Raw genomic sequence first — 22,814 nt, 5'->3', positions numbered from 1 at the left:
TAATAGTTAGATCTTAGGACTGGAAACAATGCACAACTATTGTCTATTTTTTTTTGGGGGCGGTTGAAGTTGACAGATTTCACAGAAAACCACTTTAATTTCCATTATAACCTTGTAAAACTCAATTTGAAAGTCTATGATGCCCAGTGTTTTAATTTCTATTCAGATTGTACAAAGTAGTGTTAGTGTGCTCTAGCTCAGTGTTTCTCAACCACGTTCCTGGAGGACCACCAGCTCTGCACATTTCCGTGTCTCCTTAACCAAACACACCTCATTCAGATCGTCGGTGCATTAGCAGAAACAGAAAGACCTGTAATAGGAGTAACAGACAAAGGAGACACCCAAAACATGCAGTGTTGGTGGTCCTCCAGGAACATGGTTAAGAAACACTGCTGTAGCTTATTTCTAGTGGTACTTCAATGTCATTTGATATGCCTTAATCGTATATAAACCACCACATGTGAATTTCATTCCACAACATGTCAGTATTTATGACTGATTCACGTACCTGTTTTAAAACCCTCCATCTTTATTTAGAAGCTTCACACAACAGTCCTTTATCATGAGAGTAATATCTGTTTCATTCTTAAATGTTGCTTTGAATTTTGGGTTTTTTTCCCTCACATCATCTCTGATAAATAAGTAATGGAACCTCTGTGTCTCTACAGGACTACTTACCAACGCAGCAAGACATTCTGCTGGCACGTAAGCCCACCAAAGGCATTCATGAGTACGACTTTGAGATCAAGAACGTGCCCTTTAAGATGGTGGACGTCGGCGGGCAGAGGTCGGAGCGCCGTCGGTGGTTTGAGTGCTTCGAAAGCGTCACTTCCATCCTCTTCCTGGTCTCGTCCAGCGAGTATGACCAGGTGCTGATGGAGGACCGGCAGACCAACCGTCTCATGGAGTCGCTCAACATCTTCGAGACCATAGTCAACAACCGCGTCTTCAACAACGTTTCCATCATCCTGTTCCTCAACAAGACGGACTTGCTGGAGGAGAAGGTCAAATCAGTGTCCATCCAGGACTATTTCCCCGAGTTCACAGATGATCCATGGTGCCTGGGGGACGTGAAGAACTTCCTGGTGGAGTGTTTCCGAAACAAGCGCCGAGACCAGCAGCAGAAGCCCCTCTACCACCATTTCACCACCGCCATTAACACGGAGAACATTCGCCTGGTCTTCCGTGACGTCAAGGACACCATCTTGCATGACAACCTCAAACAGCTCATGCTGCAGTGATGCCAGTCCAACCGTTTCCTTTCAGATCACTCCAAAAATAACCCTCTTCTGCTCAGATGTTTGTACTCCGCACAGTAACCTTTCTCAATAGCTCTGACTGGCTTTCGTGCGAGGAAGAAGAAGCCCTAGCCTTCTGTCATGAGCATGGGACGGCAGGTAGTTTTTCTCTTAAAAAGCAGGTCTAGAGAAGAGAGTGCGCTCGTCCACTCACACGTGAGTGTCCTGCCAGAGAAGCTGTACATGTCATTGAGCGCCACCCTCTGCCTGAAGGTGCCAAACGCTCCCTCGAATAGAGGACAAAAGCAGGAAGAGATCCTAGCATCTGTTACCTTTGAGCCTTGTATTACTGACCAAATAGCAAGATGAGATGCAAATGCTGTTTTAACCTTTTAACAGGAACCATGTTCTGAGCCTTTCTGTCCATGTCCTACCTGGCCTTCATTTTTACCCCTTTTTGATTGGTGTTTTTAACTTGTAGATGTCTAATCATTTGTACAAAAATTTTAGGATTCAGTTGTTGTTTTTTTATATATATATATATATAGATATGAATATATTTACCAACAAACTTAAGTTATGTTTCAGAACGTTTACACTCTGATTTTCCTCTGCTGATGGATAACGCTCACGATTCATACCACTTGTTGATAAACTGAACCTCTACTGTGGTTAGCCATGCTAGGCGAGCTGATAGATCCAGTGTGCACACGGCATAAACTCAGGGCTGAACGTAGACCACTTTAGCGTAACTCTTCAGGCGCCGTCGAGAACATCCACTAACTGTAGCTCTCCATCAGTGGCTGGAAATCCGATTTCCTTGCTGGCCTGCAGATGCCCTTCTCTGCCTTACCCTAGCGAGAGTCTGGAAGAACTTCTTCCTCCATCAGGGAACAAAAGAAGGTGTTTTTTATTTATTTGCTTTGTTTTAAATCCTTTTTAAGTCCACAAACCAAACTATTCCGACTCTTCGGTTAAACCCTACTAACAAAAGCGCCTGTATTCACAAGTGCCACACGTTTAAGGTACCAATAATTCGAACAAAGGGATGGATCTTACTGTGTGAACCCTGTCGTTCCCTCAAAGGTTGTGTATAGCTACTTTGTATAGTGCCATTTCTGCCCTCAATACTACTGTTGTAGTAAATATTTTTGTGTAAATAATCTCTAACCCGTATGTAACCTACACTGAAATGTATAGCTTTTTCTTTTTTTGCCCACTGTGCACCCTCAAATCCAGAGATACTGACTCCCTGCCCACAATTCTGCGCAGTTTTTTTTTTTTTTTTTTTTTTTTTGGTGGGCTGGTTGGCGCTGAATGGTGCCCTCTATACATCGTCTACACACTCAGATGTGCACTCTTTGTCTGGCATCGTATTCTGCCTTACGCCCCTGGCTGAAGTCCCAGGAGGCTTGTGAAAAGCAAGTATTACGTCTTCACACTGCACTGAGTGTCCTGTGTCTCCTAGTGCCATTCACTGCCAGCAAAGATCTTGGCATTCGACTTTCACTCTACAAACCGCACAGGATTTTTTTTTACTTATTTGTAGCACCGTTTAAAATACAAAGAGTGTCCGCCTCTAGTATTTGCTGCCTTATTTGGCAAGCGGAGTCTTAAAATGTTGTATTATGCCTTCCAGATCTTTTTAAACAAGTGTTACGTACTTACCGCAGTGGTAAACATCGGTCTAAAGCTTCTGCCAACCCAAGTGCTTGTGCTAATGACGTCACTGGCTGTCAGCGCGGTGCAAAAAGTCACCATTGCTGCCGTCACACACACACACACACACACGCACACTCTCCACACCGATGCCTTTCTGTCGCGCTTCTTACAGTTGACCTGTTTAAAGGAAGGCTGTGGCTGCAGGTCGATACACTACTCCAGCTGTATATCTGTAAGATCAGCGTAGTCTTTGTCGGGATTGACCTTCATTTTCTCTGCTCTTCCTGTAAGGATTCTTGATTATGGTTCTTACTGTAGCTTTCTCCACAATGTGATTCTAATCAGAGGTGGTTGATTTTGATAATATTTGTGGGTTTTGCCCAAATAATCGAATGGAGTATTGATTTATGCAAGTCGGGAATGTTGCCTGTCACTGATCTGCTAGTGCCTCCAGTTTGATGCCATTTCTGGTCCTTTTTTTGGTTTGTTTTTTACTTAGGTTTTTGAATTTTGATTAATGCGGATGCTTTGGAGTCCTCATATCAAAGTAATTCAGACTAAAGATTTTGAGATTCTTGTGCTTCGTGTTGGAAATTAGATCTGCTTGTACAGTCTAACCCATGCTTCTTCAGTCTTCATCATTGGCTCAATAAAATCATTTTTGCAAAAACTGCCATTTAGATTCTGTTGTTGTTGTGTTGTGGGTTGGAATAGCTGTGTTTTAGAAATACTGCAGCTTGTTTCATTATTTACAATCACTTAAAGGGTTTACTTGAGTGCAGTTCCACATTGTGAACACTAGGTTGTAGTGTTGCGCCAAAATTAGCAAGAGTTTAATGCACTAATTTACATGGCTAAAAACAGTGCCAAAATGCAGAATTAATTAGATATTAATTGTAGGTTTACTTAATTGATCAAAACACGTCAGTTTTTTATAACTTATTTTTTACATAATATAATTATCATTATATAAATGAAAATGGACTAATATGAAACTTCACAGGTCAGAACTTTGTGTCATTTCTTTTTTACTGTGCATGGAGTTTAGACCAGTCAAGTATTAAAGGGATAGTTCATCGATAAACCATGCTTTTTTCACACATATATTTTTCAAAAACTTATTTTGAAAAATGTTGGAAACCAGTAGTTATTGACTTCTATAGTATTTGTTATTCCTACTATAAAAGTCAATGGTCTGCTTTAAAATTTAAATTGTTATGGTGAACTATCCCTAAAACTTTGAGTATGGTGCAGTCAGCAGTAATTGGCAGATGAGGCAAGATGTACGTTTTGAGTCCTGTTTGTGCATAAGTGTCCTAAATAGCATCTATTTTGTGACCAGTGTAGCTAAGTACACCATCTAAACAATAGTTTAGTGACAGTAATCTGCACTGCTTTACAAAAGTCTTGCTGTCGATCTAGGTTGTAAGAGCAACGTATAATAATTTGACTTCTAGCTGATCATTTGGAAAAGTGGCAGAAGGACGACTTTTCAGATGAATCATCTGTTGAACTGCATCCCAGTCATCACACATGCCACACTGTAACCTGCATGGACCCTAGACTCTCACAGAAATCAGTCAAGTTTGGTGAAGGAAAAATCATGGTTTGGGGTGACATCAGGCCCGTGCAGAGAGTGTCCAAAGGGGGGGGGGGGGTGTTGTTGTCGCGCACATACAGAAGAGGGGTGTTGTTGCGCGCGTTCTGATCAGCTGTGTTGTCTACTGAAGGGGGGGGGGGGATGTGTCGCTGGGGCACTTTTGATAATTTTGGAAGGGCACTTCCTATCCCAGACTAAAAAGGCCATGTGCACTGCACAGGTTGAGCCCTATGTGTGCACGTGCCTGGGTGACATTCAGCGTGGGGGCGTGTGAGAGATCTTCAGAATGGATGGCAACATCAACAGCCTGATGTATCAAGACATTTGTGCTGCCCATTACATTACAAATCAGAGGAGAGGGCAAATTATTCAGCAGGATAGCGCTCCCTGAAAGCTAAGTAGGTAAAGGTGCTCCAAGATTGGCCAGCCCAGTCACCAGATACTAACATTATTGAGCATGTGTGGGGTAAGATGGAGGAGGCATTGAAGATGAATCCAAAGAATCTTGATGAACTCTGGGAGTCCTGGAGGAATGCTTTCTTTGCCATTCCAGATGACTTTATTAATAAGTGATTTGGGTTGTTGCAGAGATGTGTGGGTGCAGTCCTCCAGGCTCATGGAAGTCAGACATAATATTAATTCTTTTTCCACTGCACCATGATTTTTTGTGCACAGTGACCAGACCTTTGTCTAAGTAAAGTCAGACCTTACTGACCTAATTAAATAATAAAAAAATCAAGGCATGATCATAATTTATTTTGGTAGACTAAGCATAATCTAGAGGCCTTTGCCTTTCTTATAAGCCACTTCTGATGCCAAACGATCAGCTAGAAGTCAAGTTATTATCAGTTGTTCCTAAAGTTTGGATAGACGACAACAAGACTTTAGTCAGGTAGTGTAGTCTTTAACTGAGCTTGTTATCTTGGGACTGTTCCCACTGCTTGCTTTACTGCAGCACACGTTGCACTGCAGTGAGTTGAGGGAGAGGCTTCTGTTCTGATGACTCAGCACTACTCCACAGTCAAATGACCTCAATAAATCTAAATCAAGAGGACAACCGGGTTATACAAATAATCACTGAGTTTATTCTACATTTAAACATTCTCTCAATGCATTATTCAGAAGTGCAGCATGTCTCAGGCAGAGTCTATAGTACATCACAAATAACATAAATCAAAGGGAAAAAACACACACAGTGTCTTATCATTAAAAGTACAAAATAAACCGTTTAAATATGACAAATGAAACATGCTTACAGAACATTATAGGAGGTCCATAAGAGTTCAAGTCAAAAAGTAAGTGCTACTTTTTTCTTACAGAATTAACCCACAGGCTCATCTCTTGCGCTTATATTTCGTTGCTCGATCTGTGTCTTGTTTTTATCAAACCCTCCATTCTCCAGCCATTGATGTAGTGTTTAACAGAACAATCCTACAGTCTATTGTTTTTATCTTCAGCCATCTTCACACAGTCAGATTAATGCTGCTCTCTGCATGCTCATAATTCAGAGACTGCTGCACAATATCCAGACTGGTAAGTATACCATTTTAGCTGCTGTGTAAATGCATTCATGCCACCTCTGAGCAGCATTAAACAGCCAGTGTTAGAGACGAATAAACACCACTTCACCATCTTTGCAGGAAATTAGGGGCTGCTTCTCAGAGAACACCCTCTGCTGTTGTTTAGAAATACATTTTGTCACCACTTAACATTTTTAGTGCCAGCCTTTTCACAACACTGCTTGTAACATGCACTAAACGGATATCTCTGTCAATTTTCCATGCTACTTGTTGCTTTGTTTTATTCCCTATTCTTCTTTTTCATTCTACGGCTATGCTTATGATTGGCTCTTCCACTGTCTATTGCACTGCATCAGGATCTGAAACTGGTTTTCCCATTAAGCGGCAGTGTCTGCTTTCTGGAATGATGTCCAGGGTTTTTTTTAAACTCTTAAACTCTAAAAGTTTTTTTTTATATTGTTACTGAAATTGTCTTTTGTCAAATACTTAACTAGAATCGGAATACTAGAAACTCGTACTAAAACTTAGTTTAAGAACGGAGTGCAAGTTATTTATTACTTAAGGAATAAAAAGTCATTCATTAGTGTGACAAAAGCAAGTCATCAATTAAAAAAAACAATGATTTTGTTGCTCTTGATATCGTGATGATTTTTGATCTCGATGAATACAATTCATTTCAAGAGTTCAAACTTAGCTGATGATTAATTATAAAGCTTGTTTGGCATGCTGTCCCAGGAGAGAGCCCCAAGCTCATAAGATCCTCGAGCCCGGGGCTCCCTCACGTTTGCAAGGCAAGAAGGGAGATTGAGCTCAGGCAGATCTCGAGAACTCCCCTCCTGTAGTTGCTAATGCACAGATAGTGATTGCTCTTAAGATAAAACTACTTACTAGGAGCATGTCTATGGTGCCGATTTGGATTAGTCAATTAACTTAGGTTGCATTTTTTTGGTCTCTGGAAGAAACAGGTGGTCCCGGGGAAAACCCATGTGAGCATGGGGAAAATGTGTAAACTCCGCACAGAAATGTTGGCTGGCTTGGTAAGGACCAGAACCAGTGACGTTCTTGCTGTGAGGCAACAGTGCTAACCACTAGGAAAGGAACTAGCTCTAGGAAAGGTGTAGGGGTGGACGAGGGAATTCCTCAAACAAAAATGGCTTCGATATGGAACTTAGGGTATTTATAGTGACTTATAAATCGTCTGATTGGTGGATCATGAATTGGCTAATGCATGAACAGCTGTGTTCAGTCATGAGCACGTGATCCTCTCGAAATTAGTTTATCAATAAACCTGACGTAAAAACAATAGGAGAAACACGTGTTGCAATCATGTTGGTCCACGATGTTAATTCAGAGCAATATACGCAAAAACTGAAACTGCAAATTTGTTAGCGGGAGATCTACAAAACTCCCAACGCCCGGCTCAACAGAATTGTTTGTGATTGGTTTTAAGGCTTTAGTGTAAAACTGAATTTCAGATTCCACTTCTATCACAAGAGCTATAATAGTTTCATTTTGTTGTGCAGAGGAATTTGATTGACCTCCCATCCAGAATTTCAGTTGCTTTTTTTCTTTACTATCAGCCGCCATTCATTTCAAATCCTACGCCACATTGTTAAAGATTCACCTTTTAGGGACTTATCTTCTTTTGTGTTTCTCTGCGTTACTTCTAAATGGTTTTCTATATAGACTTATTCCATTTCCCAACATTTTCCACCCGAGTGTCATATTTTTTAAAAGCTTCGTCAAAATAAACACTGCCAGACTGTGTTCTGAGTGAACAGCCCCTGTAGTAGTTTCTTCCTTCAAGTCACAAGCTTTTCGTGATTCTGCAAGGCACCGACGGCTCATTCCAAACGACAGCAGTAACAGGACATTCTGTAGCCATTGGAAACACTAGATAACCTACTGTACATCTGAGGACGGAAACCTTTTATTTAACATCAGTTTTTCTTGATGGAAGACTTTTCCTCTGTAAAGTCTCATGCAGGAATGTGTTTTGGTCGAAAACATCCTGCATCTTGACTTTGGTTTCCATCTGCAAAAACTAGTTAATAATTAAAGAAGAGACCCTGGAGAGAACGCTCGATGGAGTCTCATCTTCAACTCTGATTGAGGCTTTTGAAACCTAAATACACATCATGGCCTCAATGTTAGCAGCAAAACAGCGTGAGGTTTCTTCTTTAAATGGTAAAGCTGAGAGTATTTTGATGGTTTATGCTCGATTTAAAACAATAAAATAAATAGAAAAGGCTGGAGACTTTGGTAAACGAGGAGCTTTGAATCTTCAATAAATAACGAGTAGTAAAAAAGAGATGTAAACGTATTCTGGATGTTACGACTGGATGTTCAGCATAAGTGCTGTTGAAGAATGATTAAACTACTTTAATTGACGTAAGGTTTGATTTGTGAGGATTTTGCCCTGTTGGGATGGGGGAGTGTGGTTGGCAGCCTTTGGATCTGATGGTTCAAGTGAAGGATAACAGGTGATCCTGTATTCATACTGGCCATGGTTTGCTCTTTGCGGGACTGTTGTCAGTCTCCATGTCCATTTCTACAAAGTCAGCAGGGCTGTCATCACTGCCCTGTGAAGAAGCGTCTCTGTCTGCACTTTGCTGGTCCTTTCTCTTCCTCTTCCCAAAGCAGAGGCCAGTTTTCGCTGGACGCACCAGTCCTAGAAACAGAGCACCGACTCCCATCCCAGCCGCACAGGAGTAAAAGGCAGATCCATAATTATTAGTCTGGTCTACCAGAAAACCTGAAACAGAAGATCATCAGTTAGCTTTTTTACTTTCACAGAACAAGATAATATTAAAGCAAATAACAGTGATGACTGTGATAAACTTCTAAACAAGTGCTTTAACATTAGCATAATGGCATTAGTTTAATGTACATTTAATATTGTGAATTTAATATTTAGAATTTTAATCCTGCTTCATTTAATTATAATATATATATATATATATATATATATATATATATATATATATATATATATATATATAATTTTTTTTTTTTTTTTTTTATAAATTAATGTTAGTTTATTAAATTTTTTTTTTTTTTTACAAATTTTTATAGAATTGTCACAAAGCATTTTATATTCATGAAAATATGTCGTGACTTTTATATTTTGTATAAGGTCACTCAAAAATAGATCATTATTTTTTAAAGTTGTTTTAAACATTTTAACTTAAAAGTTTAAGCGGGTAAATTCACACTGGTGGTTTTTCACAACTTTGTTTTTATTATAAAATAGTTTCCTCTAACAATTTAACTTAAATAGCATTGGCAATATTAAATGTCTGATATTATTAATCTAATATTAATTGTTATATTTGATATAAAATATGTGTTTAATATCATTTATTTGCTAAACATTTTTATTTCTCTCAAATATTATACCTTTCTTTTTATGCATGAAAATCTATTATTACCCTTATATTTTTGTAGAGACTCCCTCAAAATTGGACCATCATATCGGCACAATAGCCTAGTGGTTAGTGTGCAGACATATGGTGCAGTGGTGTTTCAGGGTGTCCTGAGAATCCTGGCTCGAGGACATTTACCGACCCTACACCGGTACACCTACTTCGCTTTCTGTCCGATTATTGTCCTATCAAAAAAAGGCCATACTTAAGGGCCGATCACACCGAACGTGCTTTTATTTTCCAAAAATGCGAGATGTGCCGCAACACCTTTTTGTTTACAAATTTAAAAGAAGTGCTGTGCACTCTTTGTCGCTAGACAACTGAATCAGCTGTGTATCATGCGCTGAGTGTTGCTGTTGTTATTTATTAGAATTTTAATAATTAATACTATTGTGATATTGTGCAACCACAAGTCTCTCCTCCATCTTCAAAAGTCTCTGTAGTTGTCTTGACAACACAAACACTGCTGTTGCCTCACCAGAAACTCCTTTGTTTTCACTTGATTGGAGAAAGAAACAAATGCGACTGACTCAACGCTTTTTCTGCTCAGAGTTGACTTTTTTCAACTGCGAGCGCACAGTGCGCAACGGCAAAAACGTGAGGCAGCGCACAAAGCGCTTGCAGTCGTTAGTAAATCATTCAAAAAAGGTGCCTCTCAATGCAAAAATTAGTCATCTATTGAAAAATCCCCCTTCTAATTGGTTGCAATGTGGTTGCTAAGGTGTTTTGATTGGTCTGTAACAAAGACTATTAAATGCACAAGACGTGTCACTCGTTTACTTTTGAAAGGGGAAAAGTGTAACAGTCAATATGGCGAATGAAGCCCCGCCTTCTAGTACAGGAGCCAATCAGTGATCGCTATAGAATGACAATTATCAGGGGGAGGGGCTTGGACTAGACTTTAGTTTCTGCCGAATTTGTGTGATACGAACATTTAGAAAGACACAGTTGTTGTTTAATTTGATTGGTTATTCATACTATGTAATGTAATCGTAATTTTGGCAAGCAGTTTTGGAGAATTTGATGTTTCCCTATTCAAACAGAATGCCCGTGCATCGACCAAGAGCATTTCAAAGATGGCGGCCGAGTGAAATGACTTGACTTAAAGGGACTTTGTCTGTAATTACAGAAGCATTTTGTACCTCCTAGAGGTGGACCTGCGAGTCCTGCGAAGCTCTGAATGCAGACGTAAACTCCGACAGCCGATGACATTCTCTGAATCCCGATCACGTCATCTTCAGCCAGCATGGGGATGTGACTGGAGGCCACAGTGCCCAGCAGGAACCCGTACAAACAAGAACAGGACATGAGCCCCCAAAACTCTGAGACGAAGGTGAAGACCACCAGCACCGGACATAGCAGCACTGTGCAGATCAGCAGGATGTAGATTTTGCGGATGGGCTTGCGATTGAGGACCCAGCCCATGGACAAACGACCCCCAATCTCAGCCACGGCCATAGCGGACAGCATGTAGGTGGCGCTTTTCTGAGATACTCCTCGACTTACACTCAGCTGAATGATGTAGATCTGTGGTGCGAAGAAGCCCAGTGTTGCGAACAGACCAAACAGTGCATAGCAGTTAAAGCTGGCATCTCTGAGCACAGAGAAGTCCAAAAGTTTGGTTCTGGACACACTGGAGTCCTCCTGCTTCTGTTTCAGAGGCGTCTCTGGCGATTCTCCTTCCTCCTCTTTCTTCTGCTGCTCTTTGGCCAGGTTGACCTGTGAGGAGGAGATGGACTGGACACCGGAGTCCACCGAGTCAAAGGAGGTGCATGTGAATTCATTCTCTGCATCGTATTTGGAGTCGAGGACTTTAAGGGGGGATGTGGACGCCTCCTGGGTGGCGGGTTTGGGTTTGATGACGATTGGCTTTAGTAGAGCCCCGCAGACAATAATGGAGGCCTGCAGGACCCCAATCACCATCAAGCAGTAACGCCAGCCGATCTGCTCCTTCAGGGCATTCATGGCTGCAGGGGGAAATCAAAACAAATGCATTATAGAAAGACCCACTTTTCAATATGTCAAAAACAAACTAAATAAGTTGTAGTCGTGCCAAGAACTCTATGACTATATATATTTGATTATCAAATCTTGTTATATTATCAAGTTACACACATATATATATATATATATATATATATATATATATATATATATATATATATATATATATATATATATATATATATATATATATTCTGCTTATAAAGAGTTCAACAGCAACAATAAAGAAAATTAATCATTTAGCTACATAACGTTCAAAACCAGTATGACAAGGACTTAAAACTGACATTATGCCTAGCAAAACTTTCATTTTGTAAAATTGAATAACGCTAAAATTGCAGGACTGATATTTTTACTGTGATTAAATCTATAAAGGGCCAACCATAGAGTAGTTTTAACTTTTTATTTGGAAAGCTGCTATTTAGTTGACTGATTTATAAACCCAGGCTGTGTTGCATTTTAAAATGCTTGTTATAAGCTACTCAAACTCAGAGCACTTGCAGAGATAGTTTGTGTGGAGCAGCGTTTATCAGACAGGGTATATGCAGGAATCCTAAAGGTCATTTCAATACCTTTTTAAGACGTTTTTAAGATGTTCTCAGAATATTTTAAGGCCCCATCCCCACTTCAAATTCTAATCACTATCAAACTTTAATTTAATAAACTGTTGTAGTTAAATCAATAAAGCACAACCATGCAACAGATTTTGCGTGGAAAGATAAGCGTGGAAGAAACAAAGCTTGAATGAATAAATGACATGGTTGTTTTCAATGACAAGCCTCGGCCATTCTTTAAACTCGTCTTTCTCCAACCAGGAGTACGCAAACTTATATTTCCCCATTTTGTCTGTTTCACTCCATGGTTTCGCTACATGTGGGGAGCACCACATCACCTTCCTGCGTTTGTCACAAATTACATGACATCACCCGGACCGACGAGCCTGGCCGGACGCACCCAGGTCCAAACTAATCAAGTGAATTGAGCACACCGTTGTTAATATTAGAAGGAAAATAAATATATTTATGCTTCTTTGGAGTCAAACAGATTGGACAACGCTTCAACAAAATTTAAGACCTCGTAAAAACACAATTAAGACATTTTAATACCTTTTAATGGCCTTCATTTTCTATTTTTCTTAATTGGTTTTTCAACTTTTAATATTTTTTAAGACACCGCGGACACCCTGATCAGAGCATCACATTGCATTAGTTCACATTTTTTTATGACAATCAGACTGTAGTCTTTGCAAGGTGATAATTGTGCTAAACTATTATTTTTTAGACACTGTAAGAATTACCAAACAACTGACAAGTGATTCAATTTCACATCACACCGATTTTGACTCAAACTGAGCTGCCGCGGTCACTAAACTTTACATCCCATTGACTTCTATTCACATAAATGTGTCAGACCAGAAACAAACTTGTCCAAATATTTCTCATATTACATAATGTAACAAAAGTAAAGTTTGGAGAACTGAACTGTAAATTCACGTCACATGAATGCTTGAGGCAAGTAGACGATCAAAACTTTGACCTTGCGGTACAGAAATTTAAAACATGGAGGAATCGCTTATTTTAGCACTGTGGCGACATCCTGCCTCTTTTAGTAAAACATTCGAAAGAATTTTGCATGCTCAATTTAGTTAGACTGCAACTTTGGGCATTTTTGACAAGTGTTAATTTTACTTTGTTTTTAATAATTTCACTAATATGAGCAACATATGACAAGACAGCATTTCAAAAATGTCTCAACATTTACAATTAAAATCAATGTGGTCCAGTTGTTCAGACCAAAAATGGCTGAAACATTGTTAAAATTAATGTGGGCAATTCGGTGTCAGTTTGAGTCACGTCCCTGGAACTCTAGAATATAGGGTTTTATAACTCTTTAAAAACATTCTCAATTTTTATTTTGTTTGTTGCTTTTTATTTTTGGTTTTTGGGCGTCTAATTCTGTGCATTGTGTTTTTTGCTGTTTTGTTCAGTTTCCAAGCCAACATTTTTATAGCAGTAGATCGTAGTAGCTCTGTTTCAAGAACATTAAATTCTTCATTACTTCTTGTGTAGCCAAATCATTAATTTTGCCTCTAGTTTTCTTAATTTCATCTAATATGTCTTGAGCTAAGCTCACTTTGTGTCTTTTTTTTCTAACCCCTTTAGTATGTAGGTCATCTAACATTTTATTTCTCATTTTTCTCTTGTAAGAAGATATTGCTACAAGTTTACCTCTCAGGATGGCCTTCAGGGTATTCCATAAAATAGTAGGTAAGACCTCAACATCCTCATTAAATTCCAGATAGGCCCTAATTTCTTTTTTAACTTGTTCCTTAAAACTGTGGTCATTAAATAAACTTGGGTTTCAAGAGTTCCCACTTAGATATGCTTGGCACTTATAGCAGGTTTGGCATGCTATCCCGGGAGAGAACCCTGAGCTCGGAGATATTTGAGCCCAGGGCTCCCGCCCGGTCTAGAGGCATATCAGGAGAACCGAGATCAGGTAGGTCTCGATCGCTCCCCCTTTAGAAGGGGAGAAAAAGGAGGAGATGGGGTGGAAGGGGGGATTCTTCCAAAACGAAGAAAGTGATCCATTTATATTAAGCTAGGATCATTCTGATTGGATTATTACTGATTACGGATAAGTGGCCAGCAGTGCACAATCATATCACGTGCTCCTCTTGAAATTAGTTTATGAAAGTTCACTTAGTTTCCATGTAGTGTACTTTGGTTGTAGGTCAAAAACAATGGATATATATAGGTGCATGGTCAATTACATCTATTGTTCCGATTTTACAAGTGTGTTTTATCTTTATCTTTTCCAAACATTATAAAATATTCTATTCTGGTGGATAAAGAGTGTGGGGCAGAATATTAGGTGTAATCTCTGAAAGGTGAAATGACATATTTATACCTGGTGCGAAGGCGAGCATGGAGAAACACTCTCCTGTGGAGGCTATAGAGGTGACGAGCGAGCGGCGCTTGCTGAAATACTGCGACAGGATGGTGACGGTAGGCAGGAAGGTCAGACAATAGCCCAGGCCTGTAAATAAACAGCAAAGAGGGATGATGACAGCCACTGGTCCCTTCAAAACAAGGACTCAGGTCAGTCTGAGGGGCTCAATCACCGCCCTCTTCCATCGGACAAACAGGACAGAGGGCTGAAAGAAAACTGCATTTAAAAGAGACAAAGAGACAAGGAGAAACAAAGATTGGTGAGATTAGCACCAACTAATGGTAGAGGGCAGGACGTGGTGGATAATTGGAGATAGCTAGCAGTGTATCCGTTGAGATTTGATTATGTGGTCAGTATTGAGTGTCAGTTTAACTGAGAGACCAGCACATCCACAGTAAATAGAAGAGCGAATCAGTGTGGACTGATCATGTAAAGTGTTAAAGTCTATCAATAGGAGTGAAGCTTTGTATTTTTTATGATTTAATTTGGGACTTTATTATAATAGGACACTTTATATTGATGGGAAGTGAAGTTAGAGAAAGAGAGCAAGACATTGAGATTGGGAAAGGTCCACAAGTTGGGACTCGAATTCATGACACCCACAGCACATCTACAAAACATATCACCGACTATGCTGTTGGTGCCAATGTGAGTTTTTTTTTTATAATTTATGGTCTATCAGTAAGCAGTTATTACTGGATATTTATTTAGGTTATTATTTTTTTGTTATTTATTTAAATAAATATGAAAATAAATATGAAATAGTTTGAAAACAAGCAAGAAAAGTTTATGGGCCAGTGACACGACCACATTAAAATGTTCTATAGACCTTTTTCATGGCTGCTACATGGAGGGCGCCATAGCGACCAGCGTCTTACGGTAGAATGCTAAAAACTTCCGTTTACAGCGTGAACAATTAGTAATTTGCGCTCCGAAAATGGGTTTCAATAACGTTTTTAATGGATAACAGAGTGTTTTTGTGACACACAACTTAGAAATGTGTCTGTTAAAGCCAGTATAATCTGTCACATGTGGTTCAAGCGCGTCAGAAATAGGAGATAAACGTTCTCCTAGTTCACGTGTCTGCCGTCAGAAATACAGTGTGTGTGTGCGTTCCCGGCCTGTCAGCTGTTAGCTCGAGAGAGAGAGAGAGAGAGAGAGAGAGCGCAAACCAGAGTACTGGCATGAAACTTATTAGGTAACTTATGAAAGTCGTGCAATTTACAAAAATGACCAATAAAAGTCTGTTATTGATACTCTGCTGGCTGATTTGCTGTTCATTCTAATCGCGAGCCGTTTGTGTTTTATTTTGTGTGTTGTTTTTACCGCGGTTTGTGTTTTTCTGTCATTTCGAAATGACAGTAGCCTATATTTTCACTTTGTCACAGTTATTAAATCAGTGTGTCAGTGGCACAGTACAGGCTTGTTTTGTGTGTCAAACATTTTGGTGAATTACATTTGTTTGGGCTGGTTATATATTTGAAATAAAGAGAAAATGTTGACTTTAGCGATGACAAGGCTTCATTTAAACTGCAGAAGATGCCGTCTGACAACGAGTGGAAAACGCCTCACAGCAGCTGTTTTCCATACTATTAGATCGCATTTCTTTAAATGATCAGTCCAGGAGATGGTGCTGATGGACAACAGTTTTAGTTCAAAGAGGATAAAAGCAGGTAAAATAGACTAAAACTATCGTTTCAAAGCTGTCCAAATGTGACTGTTTACACGCATCAGCTGCCGACCGGAAGTTCTTCGCATTCTCCTTGCGCATACACGCAAAGCATAATGGGTAATTTTGCGTTCCAAGAAAAAGGTCTATATAATTACATTTATTCTAATGATATTAAATCAGAATTATACATATATGAACTTAGGTACTCCAAACTTTGTTTTCAAACTAAAGAAAGAAAATGAATTACATCATGTAAAGTATGGAAAATCTCTTTCTTTATTTGAATAAAAACAGCGCTAGTTGTTTTTATAATGTAAAAAATGTAATGTGAAAAGTAACGCAAAAAAGTGGAAAAAATACTTTGTTAAATCTTGCACTGGTCAAATAATTTGAATGTGAAAATACAATGTGAAGAAGTGAAAGTGGAAAAGTGAAAGTGAAAATATTACTTAAAAGACAGAATAAATTCAGCTCCAGTTATCTTACATGTTTTGTTATGGGACATGCAACACATGTAATACACATTTAAGCATTGTATACCTGCAACAATGCCCATGGTGATGTACATCTCATCGATGGACTGAGTGAGGGCTGTTGTGATTGTGCCCAGGCTGATCAGGAATCCACCAACCATGACCACAGGCCGATGGCCGAAACGGTTACTCAGCAGCGTAGAAAGAGGAGCTGGCGGGAAAGAGGGTGCCAATCACAATCACTTATCCTAATATCACTCATAATATACGTGTGCAGCCTTACAGCTCAAAACTAAGTAAATCTTGTCACTTCCTTTTCAGAACAGTCTTAAATTATACATTTCTAGTGGTTTTGTTTCTCCAAACGACATGAAGACGGTATCGATACCAATTTTAGCTCTAGGTAATTACTTTTCAGTAACTGACTGCCTCTGTTTAAACAAGAATGATCTTTTGAAGCCCTGTCAGCTGGAAAAAGCTGAATCCATCCATTGAGTCATGAAACGCTGGGGCTGCTTTGTCGCTGGCCAAACAGAGAGAGATTTCCCAGTCAGCCGGCAGTCCTTACACAGCAAAAGTCAGCACATGTGCTAAATAGGGCATCGCTCACTCTCAGCACAAATGATATGATGAAAGTAAGCAGTTATGAAGGCCATCTGACAGGTTATAGCTGCTGTTTTCTGCACATTTTAAAAGCATCAGTACATTTGTGCGTCTCAGAGCAACAATGCAGTTTTCTTCTTGAATGAATCAATTCAATTATTCAACGATGCATTTATAAAAATAGTCACTACTTTTATTTCTAAAAGAATCAGACATTTTGAACAAATCACTTGAATTAATGAATAATTGAGTGAAGAACTTGTCGCCACCTACTGGCTATTGTATTGTATTGTGGCTATTGTCATGATTTTTCTATCATTATTGCACCAATGCACTCTTATATATATATATATATAGAGAGAGAGAGAGGATGAGTTTCTTTTTGGGAGGCCTGTCTCTTTAAGCCCTGAGAGATATACAGAACAATCACACATCTGATGACACAGCTCTTAATTTCACAGTCTGTACCCGCTTCTTTTGGGATATGCCCTGGCTTTTTATAATGACCTAGTTCTTTATCGACTTCCTTGAACTAAAACTGAGCTTTGTGTGTGATGTAGCTTTAAAGTTGTGTTCAGTGTTACATAAAACCCATATTAAAAATGGTGGAACAAACTTAAAATAGTAAACAAGGGCTTTAATAAAACCACAACACTTTAAAATAATGGTGTATTAGTTAATGTATTTACTAACATTAATACACTATTAGTAATACATTTATTATGGTGTTTATTAATCTAATGCTAACAAGCACAAATTTGGATTTTAATAATAATGCTTTAGTTGGTGTTTACATTTGACTTTTTTTTTTTTACATTTTTTAGTAAATGTTGAACTATGATTAGCAAAATGCTTGACAAGATTATTCATACTTAATGTTAGTAAATGCATTCATCTTTGGACCACTATTCTAAAGTGTTGCCCTAAAAACTTATTAAAATAATGCAAAATTGAAGAAGGCAGCAGATGTCTTTACCAGATAACATTTCCTAATCTTATACTGAGGAATTTTACTCTCATACTGCTCTCTGTTAGAGTAAACAGCATTTGTATAGTGTAAACAATGTCTAGACTGATTTACCTGTGAAGGCCATAACAAAGACGCAGATGGACACGGCCCAAGAAACTCTGCTGTTGGTTTCATGAAATTCTGTCATGAGGTCCTGGAGGAAGATTCCAAAAGTCTTGATGATGCCGTAGGTGAAAACCTCCACAAAGAAGAAGGCAGCAGCCACCATCCAGCCCCAGCCTCCATCTGGCACCTCAGAGTACACATTGGGGCTCATGCAGCCCTTCAGGCTGGACATGATGGACACTGATGTTTCTGAAAATACGAGCAGAGCAAGAGAACAGAGAGTTTCAGATGCGATGCTGCAGTTCCACACTGGCTCTGAGGGTGTGCTTTTGTCAGCTCGACAGCAGGCTGCCCTTGTCTTTAATCTGCCCTGCCTGATGGATTATTTACTTTCAAGGTGTTGCATGTTCATAATGCATAAATGATTATGTAACTGCAGTTGGGACAGTAGAAATGTCAGAGCTAACTTTAGTCAAATTGAAAAATTTGAACATACAGTTGAAGTCAGAATTATTAGCCCCCCTATGAAGTTTTTTTAACTAATTTTTTCCCAAATGATGTTTAACAGAGCAAGGAAATTTTCACAGTATGTTTGATGACATTTTTTTCTTCTGGAGAAAGTCTAATTTGTTTTATTTCGGGTAGAATTAAAGCAGTTTTACGTTTTTTAAACACCATTTTAAGGACAAAATTATTAGCTCCTTTAAGCTATATACTTTTCCGATAGTCTACAGAACAAACCATCGTTATACCTGATCACCCTCACCTGCCTATTTACCCTATTTAACCTAGTTAAGCCTTTAAATGTCACTTTAAGATGTATAGACGTGTCTTTAAAAATATCTAGTCAAATATTATTTACCGTCATCATGGCAAAGATTAAATAAATCAGTTATTAGAAATGAATTATTAACACTGTGTTTAGAAATGTGTTGAAAAAAAAATCTCTCTCTGTTAAACAGGAATTGAGGGGGAAATAAACAAGGGGGCTATTAATTTAGGCGGGCTAAAAATTCTGACTTCAATTTTATATATTCATTCATTCATCTTCTTTTTGGCTTAGTCTCTTTATTAATCAGGGGTCGCCACAGTGGAATAAACCGGCAACTTACCCAGCATATGTTTTACACAGCAGATGCCCTTCCGGCTGCAACCCATCATTGGGAAACACTCATACACTCTCATCTCTCATTCACACACACACACACTCCGGACAATTTAGCCTACCCAATATACCTATACACACACACACACACACACATATATATATTTAGTGAGTACATATATATATATATATGTGTGTGTGTATATATATATATATATATATATATATATATATATATATATATATATATATATATATATAATTTATATACAGCACGTTTGCCTTACAGCAAGAAGGTCGCTATATATTTTTCTAAGTTTTTTTATTTACTAGTATGTGTTTGATGTTAATATTTTGGGTTAAATATTTATTTTATTCTATAAAAGTTAACTCTAAAAACTGGTTATTTCGACCCTTCAACCTCTGAGTAAATTTTCTGAACTGAATTTTATTTCCCTGTACAAACAGTTAAAACAGTTAAAGCCAATGTGGTCCAGTTGTTTAGAACAAAAAGGTGCTATGCACATTGTTTAAATTATCTTATTTTTTTGGTTCAACAGAGCAGCATGAGAAGGAGAAAAGTATCTGGGATACTTGACACTGGTATTGTTCATAACTTAAAGCCTATATAATTATGGTACATTTGTAGTTGACGTTAACTACCTTCACATAAAGAGTATGAAGACTTGACACTAGCATTGTTCGGACAATGACCGGAGACAGTTTTATCAGTCCACAGACTCGCTGTCGCAAGACTGTGACGTCTAAACCACATCTGAACATTTGCCGGTACAGCCAACGCGCTCTATATTTGAAGTCCATCATAGTTACTGTACGCAAAAGCGACTTAAATACCAGAGAAGAGTAAACTACCGTCACACACACTCTAGGATAATGTTTATATTTTTTAATAACTTAAACAAACATATAACGTGACATGACTAACGTTACAGCGTGCATTATCAAAAAGTTCAAATATAATATAACGTTATTTTGAGAAGATAAACTGTTTAACTTACCGAACCGTTGAAGAAGAATTGACAACGAGTTATTGAAAGAAAACAAAAGCCAACAGCGCTGGCTGTCTTCTGTGTTGAAGTGTCAAGTAGAGTACAAGTACATCACTTCTGCTTTCTGCATCCGCGGTCACGAGAGAGCGTGAGTCTTCACCGAGTCACGGGCAAAGGATCCCGTTCAAAAATATATCGCTACCTAGTTTATGTTTGACTTCATTAACAATTCATTAATACCGATATTGAAGCTGGATCACGTATTATCCAGCAGCTCTCTCTATTGGTTTCCTTTCACTGAAGCTTGGCAGATTTTACACCGGCTGAAGCCGGTATTTGAGCGCGGGCGCGAGAGCTGTCTGCTGTTGTAGTCGTGCACGCGCACTCCACTTCTCAAATCTCACCTGTGTTTGAACAGAAAACATTCACTCACCTACAGATAATATGTATGAAGAATCAACATATCACAGCACCGAGTCATATAATTTAGCTGCGATATCATTGACCGTATTATGAAAACCATTATTTCTAAACGAGTTTTAGTGATGAACAACAGCAGTTTTTTTTATGAGCTACAGTGGAGAAAACATCGGATTTTAAAAAAATTGACAATCATCACAAGACGTGTTCTTTAACAACTAAAAGCACGAGTGTGCGTGCGCGCGCCTGCAAAAGCTGTGGGTGAAGCAAATCTCGTGCACGTGAAGCATGATGGGAACCTACCGGGTAAAACAGGTTTATTCCAGTTCTCTCTCTAACACACGGTGTCTTATAAGATTGTACACTCAGAGCGTGGACACCATGTAAACACATATAAAAATAGCATGATCATTTATTAACACATTTTAGAGAAAATCCCTAAACTATTTTGTTTTAGTTATATTTTTAATGTTGTCGACTCTGACGTCACGTGTCCCCTCTTTTATCACAGACGTGACTCAGCGGCAGCAGAGCTAGTACAGGGAAAAAGCTAAATGTTTATTTTTACTGTTAAATTTATTTATTTATTGTACTGTTGTTATTATTTACTTTCTATCAGCCTGGCATTATATTGTTTGCTCTATTGTCATGTATCAGTTGTTTAAAGTATAATAAAAATAAATGAATAAATAAGACCCTCTAGCGGTGATAATGCAAACGTTGAGTTCCTAATGTAAATCCACAAACCACACCGCCATCTCCACATTTAAAACTGGCTTACTGGTGTTACGAATGAGAAACTGATAACTGTAGGAACAGTTGAGTGAGCACTTTCTTTTAAAGAGATAGCTTAGTTCCACACACATCTATTCGTGTGTTGTGCTGAATTACGAGCCTTTTTTGTATTAGCCTACTTCATTTATTTTACTGTAATTTATTTTTGCATAATAAATTATATCCATCATAGTTTAAGAAGTAATAGAAAAATTAACTCCACAAATCTAAAACCTGATTTGAGATGATCAGTGTCTCAAGATAAATAGCATATTTAGTAGTACTTTAGAAGTAATGAATGAAATAGGTAGTTAATACTCATTTCTCATCTTAATGTTTCATTTTCTAAATAATTCCAACCTCAGCCATATCCCCCTGCAGCTCAAGACCGGTTACTCACTGAAGCCAAGGAGGGCTGCGCCTGGACCTGCACCTGGATGGGAGACGATGAGAAAACTAAGTTGCTGTTAGAAGTTAGAAGTGTTAGAAGTGTTAGTGAGGCCAGCAGGGGGCGCTCAACCTTTGTCTTTGTTGGTCCAAATGTCCCAGTATAGTGAAGGGGACACTATACTGTCAGTGAGCGCCATCTTTTGGATGAGATGTTAAACTGAGTTTCTGTGGCTACATTAAAAATCCCATGGCACTTCTCCTAAAGAGTAGGGGTGTAACCCCGGTCTCCTGGCCAAATTCCCTCCATCAGCCCTCACCAATCATGGCCTCCCAATCATCCCCATACACTGAATTGATTCTATCACTGTCTCTCTACTCCATCAATAGCTGGTGTGTGGTGAGCGCACTGGCACTATTGTCCTGTGGCTGCCATCACATCACCCAAGTTGATGCTGCACACAGGTGGTAGTGTGGAGAGACCCCTACTCAAGATCGTGAAGCGCTTTGGGTGTATGTTTATACACAAGAAATGCGCAATTTAAATACACACATTACATTGAGTACAATAAGTTAAACAATGTTTTGATTTTCAAGAGGTCTTCTCAATCATTTCTCACTAGAAGTCAGCAGATTATCTATTTATGTCTAGGCCGTACAAAAGGCCTGTCCTTTATGGGGAGAGATAAGTAACAAGCTGTTACGCAAGAATGGCTTGCGTCATAAGTCCAGAGAGGCGAACAAAACAAAGTGTATGTAAGATTTCTTAACTGATGAAGATAAACACAAAACAGTCAGTCTAATCCTTTTTAATGGACACACAATAAAATAGCTATAAAAGACAGAAGAAAATCAGTCTGTTGGTATCATTAATGTTTTATGGTAGACATTAAA

The 22,814-nt window shown here is 38.7% G+C and overlaps 2 protein-coding genes across 3 annotated transcripts in view; one reads left to right on the top strand and one right to left on the bottom strand.

Moving 5' to 3' along the window:
• The window catches only part of gna13b (guanine nucleotide binding protein (G protein), alpha 13b), a 32,437-nt gene extending 30,778 nt beyond the window's left edge, over positions 1–1,659 (top strand). The window contains 1 exon segment of the mRNA NM_001013263.2: positions 669–1,659. Within this exon segment, the coding sequence (NP_001013281.2) occupies positions 669–1,241 (573 nt within the window). The 3' untranslated portion in view covers positions 1,242–1,659.
• Positions 1,660–5,562: 3,903 nt separating this feature from the next.
• slc16a6b (solute carrier family 16 member 6b) lies at positions 5,563–21,046 on the bottom strand. 2 transcript variants are annotated; one of them, NM_001365238.1, is made up of 6 exons: positions 20,349–21,046; positions 18,231–18,473; positions 16,614–16,757; positions 14,360–14,488; positions 10,588–11,412; positions 5,563–8,775 (listed from the first exon to the last, which is right to left on the bottom strand). In NM_001365238.1, the coding sequence occupies exons 2-6, from the start codon at positions 18,454–18,456 to the stop codon at positions 8,516–8,518; spliced, it is 1,584 nt and encodes a 527-aa protein (NP_001352167.1). In that variant the 5' UTR covers positions 18,457–18,473; positions 20,349–21,046; the 3' UTR covers positions 5,563–8,515. The 2 variants fall into 2 exon arrangements, with proteins under 2 accessions (NP_001352167.1, XP_073798385.1); XM_073942284.1 differs by having other exon boundaries at positions 14,360–14,617; positions 20,349–20,638.
• Between the last annotated feature and the right edge of the window lie 1,768 nt (positions 21,047–22,814).

This window comes from Danio rerio, chromosome 3 (genome assembly GCF_049306965.1).
Source record: "Danio rerio strain Tuebingen ecotype United States chromosome 3, GRCz12tu, whole genome shotgun sequence".
In the NCBI taxonomy this organism is placed as follows: Eukaryota; Metazoa; Chordata; class Actinopteri; order Cypriniformes; family Danionidae; genus Danio; species Danio rerio.
Note: the sequence above shows the minus strand (reverse complement) of the source record. Positions and strands in the feature narration are given on the sequence as shown.

What these genes read in the sequence shown, in the direction of transcription:
- slc16a6b (NM_001365238.1), bottom strand. Translation starts at nt 18,456, where the DNA reads ATGTCCAGCCTGAAGGGCTGCATGAGCCCCAATGTGTACTCTGAGGTG. An exon ending in CACCATGGGCATTGTTGCAG is followed by an intron (nt 14,489 to 16,613) that starts GTATACAATGCT and finishes GTTTATTTACAG; the next exon opens with GCCTGGGCTATTGTCTGACC. An exon ending in CATGCTCGCCTTCGCACCAG is followed by an intron (nt 11,413 to 14,359) that starts GTATAAATATGT and finishes TTCCCCCTGCAG; the next exon opens with CCATGAATGCCCTGAAGGAG.